This window comes from Nothoprocta perdicaria, unplaced genomic scaffold, assembly GCF_003342845.1.
Source record: "Nothoprocta perdicaria isolate Ctin4 unplaced genomic scaffold, notPer1 scaffold_44, whole genome shotgun sequence".
Taxonomy (NCBI): Eukaryota; Metazoa; Chordata; class Aves; order Tinamiformes; family Tinamidae; genus Nothoprocta; species Nothoprocta perdicaria.
Window position 1 is genome coordinate 1,572,209 of NW_020455688.1, and position 5,372 is coordinate 1,577,580.

At 46.7% G+C, this 5,372-nt stretch overlaps 1 protein-coding gene across 2 annotated transcripts in view; it reads right to left on the reverse strand.

Annotated features, from left to right (window-relative positions):
- ERGIC2 (ERGIC and golgi 2) overlaps nt 1-1,416 on the reverse strand; it is an 18,881-nt gene extending 17,465 nt beyond the window's left edge. The window contains exon 1 of one of the 2 annotated variants that reach the window (XM_026046393.1): nt 1,370-1,416. Coding sequence is in view for 1 of the 2 variants with exons in the window: in XM_026046394.1 (XP_025902179.1) it covers nt 1,370-1,396 (27 nt within the window). In the remaining variant the exon portion in view is untranslated. The remainder of the gene's footprint in view (nt 1-1,369) is intronic. The other variant, XM_026046394.1, reaches the window with a different exon arrangement.
- Nucleotides 1,417-5,372: the final 3,956 nt, after the last annotated feature.

The following is a 5,372-nucleotide window of genomic DNA, read 5'->3' on the forward strand; positions in this document are numbered from 1 at the left end:
CCCCCCACCACTACCCCCAGTTCCGCGCATGCGCAGGACACCCCTCACCCCCCCCAACCCCGCGCATGCGCAGGGGCCGCGGGCGGGAACTAACGGCCGCGCGAGGAGGGCTGTGTGGGGAAGGGTCGCGAATTCCCTAACGAGGGAATTAACCTGTTTCGTCACGGGTGGCATGGGCGACAGCGGCTTAGAAGCGAGCTGGGAAACGCACCAGGCGCTCGGCGGGAAGCAGCATCAGCGTTTTAGGTACTGGGGGGGTCTACAGATAGAAACGGGCAGGGCTTGGAGAGAGGCAATATTTAGTATCAAGCTGCCTGTGAGGAAAAAATAAAATACTACTAATAGGGGAAAACAACAACAAGCTTTGGGGCTCTCAAATCAGTCTTTAGACCTGACAGCAAAAAAAAAAAAAAAAAAAAAAAAAAGCACTCATTTCTACCTGAAACCTTCTCTACTCCCCCCGCCTTTTTCTTGCCTTTCTTGGTTTACCTAATAAATAGCAGGACCTCTCACCACAAACCGTTTCCCCTCAGTAGCTCAGATGTTCTCCCGCCTGCAGATTTCTCCTCGCAGTTGCAGCCACAGTGCCCTGTGTGGTCGTGTACAGCCACACTGTGACCGAAACGGGTTCCACAGCCCACAACGACGCAGTCCCAGCTGCTTCGCCCGACCGCTATCGCAGCACCTGCAGGTCCACGAGCAGCTGAGCCAACGCAGCCACTTCTGCAGCCCAAAGAGGAGGTGCTAACGCCTTAATTCAACATTCAAAGCGCTCGAAAGACGTGTCCGGAACACAGCATTTCAACAAAAGTCAAAGTCATTGTTCCAAAGATTGCAACATCCAAAGAGCAGAACAGGGAAAGCCTGAAGGCTCCGGTGCTTTCTTATGGCAGGACAAGCAAACACAACCTGTGCATGACCTCAGAAACACAGAAAGCCGTGAGCTTCACAGCCTGAACACAAACTCCTTTTTCTTWCTGCTTTAGTAGGAAAAAAAATAGATCCGTGACAAAAGAATCTCAAGCAGCATGACAAAGTATGTGCAATATGCAGAGGACAAACGRGTGCCTCAATATTTACCGCATTTAAGGAAGCTAAAAATGAGACAGGGATATGAAATAAGAACAAGTGCAGGGAGAAACTTTTGCTCTTTAGGGACAGGCAGACACTGGGTCTGAGAGGAGACACACCTCCACACACCTCCGCTTCCCGCTGGCGCCTCGGCCGCCTATCAGCACCTGCCCCGTCGCACCGGGACGGAGGGGCGCCCGGGAGAGGCCTCCCGCCGCCACCGTGCAGCGAACCGCGGAGCGCGAAGCCGAGCCCGCCGCCCCGCACCCGCGCGGCCCGGCCCGGGGGCTGGTGTTACCGGAGCGCCGCGGGGCCGAGGCGGCATCTGGAGAGGCGGCCCTGGGCCGGGCACGGGGAGCCGGCGGGAGGCGGCGGCGCCACCGACACACGCGGAACGGCCGCAGAGCGGCGGGGCGGGGCGGGGCGGGCCCCGCGGCCAATCAGGAGGCGGCGCTTGGCAGGAACCAGCGAGACGGAGCGGCGGGAAGGGCCCGGCGCGGGGCCGCTCTAGCGTTCGCGCTGGYTGCACTCGCTGCTCCGCGGTCCTCCAGCGCGCCGTGCTCGTGTCTAACGGGGGCCGCGGCGGGGGCTGAGTGCTCCACGCCCCCACCGCTCCCTTCCTTTCCCTTTGCTGCCGCGGGCCCGGGGGGACGGTACCGGCTGCCAGGCGCCGCGGGCGGCCCGGCCTGCCCGGCAGGCCCCGGGCTGCGGTGGCGGCCGCCGGGCCGGCCGCTCCCGAGCGGACGTGTCCCGGTCCCGCGGTCCCGCAGCGCGCTCGGGAGAACCCGGCGCGCCCTTAGCCACGACGAGCACAGCCGTCGTGCCTTCACACTGTCGGGGTTTTCCTTCAGCTTGGTCCCGCTTGTGGCCTTCCAAAATGCCCTTCTTTTAAATGATCTTCGTGGAAGCTTCTTTCCGTCTGATCTCAGAAGGCAGAAGGAGCCGCTTCAGGCCAGGAGAAAACGTTACAGCTGTGTATACTGTCCAAAAACAGCACCACCCCAATGCAGTCGTGGGGTAAACAGGGCCCCTGTGCCGGGAAATGCTGCTGCTGCTGTAGATTAATTCAAAATACAGAATTATTTAACACTGCAAATCCTTCTAGGGAAAACTAAGCCTATTTCTTTTTCATCTTTTGAATATTTCTGTGACTTGGCCAAGATTTTTAAATGCAGTTTGATGCAGGTGCTTGATGAGGTTCATACTTGTGAAAGCTGAGTAAGTGCTATATTTGTGTGAAGTGCTGTGAAAGCTGCCCSTAAACGTGGTGCAGTGTAGTCTTTTTTTTCTATTCTTTTTCTTTTTTTCCCCCAAGAATTTAAATTGTTTGGTGTAGACAGATAACTAACTCAAAGTTGTGTCTCATTCAGCACAGATTTGCCCTGTGTTGTTGACAGAGCGTATGGCAGGTGGCRGAGGGAGTCCACGAGCTGAATTCCTGCCTGGATTACTAATATCAGTTTGGGAGGTGCTTATCTGGTTAGTAATAAATCCTGACCCCTCACTGCTTGGCTATTTTTAGTAATTAGGTGGTTATTACAAAAGAGAAATACTTCTACATTKGCTTACATTACAGAAGTACACTAATCCTTTAGTATAAAGGCTTCTTGAATTGTCTAAACACGTGGCACAAGGCCAGCAAGTATCTGCGGGACAGAAGAAATGCCTTGCTAGTGTAAACTGTGATCTCCACTATTTCTTGCCTGCTGACATTGCAGTCTATGTAATGCAGTTTTCCTGAATACTGCCCACTAATAAATGTGKTTTCTCAAAGTTTCTTTGAAATTGCATTCACAAATCACAAAGAATGGTGGGGGAGAAGGAAGGAAGGCTCTTTTTACAACAAGATTGTTGTGTCCCAGCCTAGAGATACAGTCTTGAAAAGTCTCAGTAGTCCTAAAAGAGCCTCTCTTGATGGTGGGAAGGGTTTCTACAAGGAAAAGGAAATTCTATTTGTTAATTACATAAAATACATTACACTCTATTTCAAGGATCAGGGGAAAGCGTGGATAAGCCAGAGGTGAGTTTACATTGATTCTAGGATATATAATATTAAAAGATTTCCCATAATTTTAAAACATTTTGATAAAATATCTGTGAGTTGTTGTGACCCTTGTGGTGCTACAAATATGCTCATAGCAGAAATGTAAGTAAATTACTGCTTAACCAGCAGAATAAGGTTCCACAAATCTGTTGTGAAACCTCTATAGGTATGCGTGTGCATTTGACTGTTTGCACTATAAATAGGCATATATCCGAGGAATAAATCTTAGGGACTTCTCAAAAAATATTCCTTTGATGTCCCGCCAGGCAAAACCGGTTGTAGCAAAATCATGACAAATTGCTAGAATGGTTTTATAAGAGTACTACTTTAATTTTAATAATAAAGAACAGTCACTCCATTAATATTAACTTCTTTGCTCTCCTGTGTCTGTTGCTTTCTGTAAGAAGGTTAAGTATTATTGGTGAGAGCTGAACCTAGCAAAATTAGCAAGGTTTAGCAGAGAGACTCATGAGCCTGAGTCCACTGCAGGGAGCTTGGGGTCATGGTTACAAACTACCCCTTCCTTGAGAACAAACAGGCACCATGCAAGCAAAGCAGCCCTGTAGAAATACAGTTGTCTCCKTCCACCTCCAACAAAGTGCATCAGCAGAGGCATTTCTGGAAGCAACAGATATTTCCTTCTCTCCAGGTTTGCTGCTGGTTTTTCCCRTGCTTGGCTGGGATTCTGTCACCAGCTGCCCCTTCCCTATGGCAGAGGGAGAGCAGAAAGTGGAGGGAGACATTAATTTTGCTTCTTGTTGCCATCCAGTACAATTAATGTACCTGAGAGAAAGATAAAGTAGAGGTTTATAATTAATGATCCTGAGAAATTATAGCAATTTATATGAATATATGCACTAGTTGCCACCCCGTTAGCCTGTTGCCAGGGTTGTACATGACAAAAGTCTGTTCATTCTCCTAATCTATTTGATGGACGAGTTGTGTGATGTTTCCCGTGTTTTGTACAGGTTGCAGAGGTGACGGGATAGACACAGATAAAATTAAACACCTGATAGCCAGGCAGGCATCATTCCCTCATCATCTTTACAGGTAATTAACATGTGGATAGATTTTAAGTACTCTTTGGAAACTGTATTTCATTTGGAACTGGAAAATCTCCAAAATGTCAGTTTAGCAGCTTGTATCACCATGTTAGGCAAAATAAGTTACATGTAGCTTATATATAAGAGGTTTTTGACTAATACCTGGTCAAATTAACTCCTGGCTGCTCTGCAAGCAGTTTTCTGGGAGATCCAACAACCTTCTCAGTGACCACAAGAGATGGGGGCAGTGTCCACAGAATAGGCTTATTTTGGCCAACTATGAAGGGAAACTTCATATTTACCAATTATTTCACCATGCAGACCGTTCCGTTCCCGTAGCTTTGTGTATGTGGTGTGCAGAATCATCCGTTTCATCTAAGGTGATTGTCTGGTCAGCTTTCCAGTCCCTTAGTGCTACTTCTGATTGTAGAAGGAAACTTTTTTTTTTTTTTCCCCCATCTGTCTGCAAAGTAGCAAGACAAATAAAAGTGGTTTTCATTCTCTTTCAGTTTTACTAACCAAAACCAACACTTTATTCTAGGCCACTCTAAGACAAAATATTCTACTTTTCAGCTCTTTTTGCGCTTTTTTAGAGCACTGGAAGACTAGAGCTAGCAGTTCCCAGAAAAGTTCTCTCAGTCATTCTCTGATCCTAGGGGAGTCTGTAATTTTTAAACACCAGTTTAAACCTTTGCTGAAGAACTTATTTTAATCTAGAGAAAATGATTTATTAGACCTCGGTTTAGTCACTTTTTTCTTTAAACGTTTGAAGGTAGGAAAGCTGTTTTCTTGAATGGTATTATCAAGCTTATTTCCTTTCTTTTTGCATATCAGTCCCCTCTGCTGTGATTTCATATATAATAATCAATTCTTGCATTTAAAGAGAATAATTTTCTATGACTTGTAAGCCAAGAGGTAACAAAAAAAGAAAAAGAGAGAAAAAGAAAAAACTCAAAGATTTGTTTGTTGATATTAGAAGGTTCTTGGAAATATCATTTTCCAATTTAACTTCATAAACTCACCAATTTGGAATAAGCAAATACAAGATTCATAATAAGGTAGGTGCCAGACTTCTCATCTTGGCTGACACTCTTATTTTCAGCTTGGAAATGTCAAGACTTCAGAAAATATCATGAAATTTTACATTATATCTTCAATAACATCTTGAAAATTGCAGATTGCAGATTAAAAGAATTAATCGTCCAATTAATCAG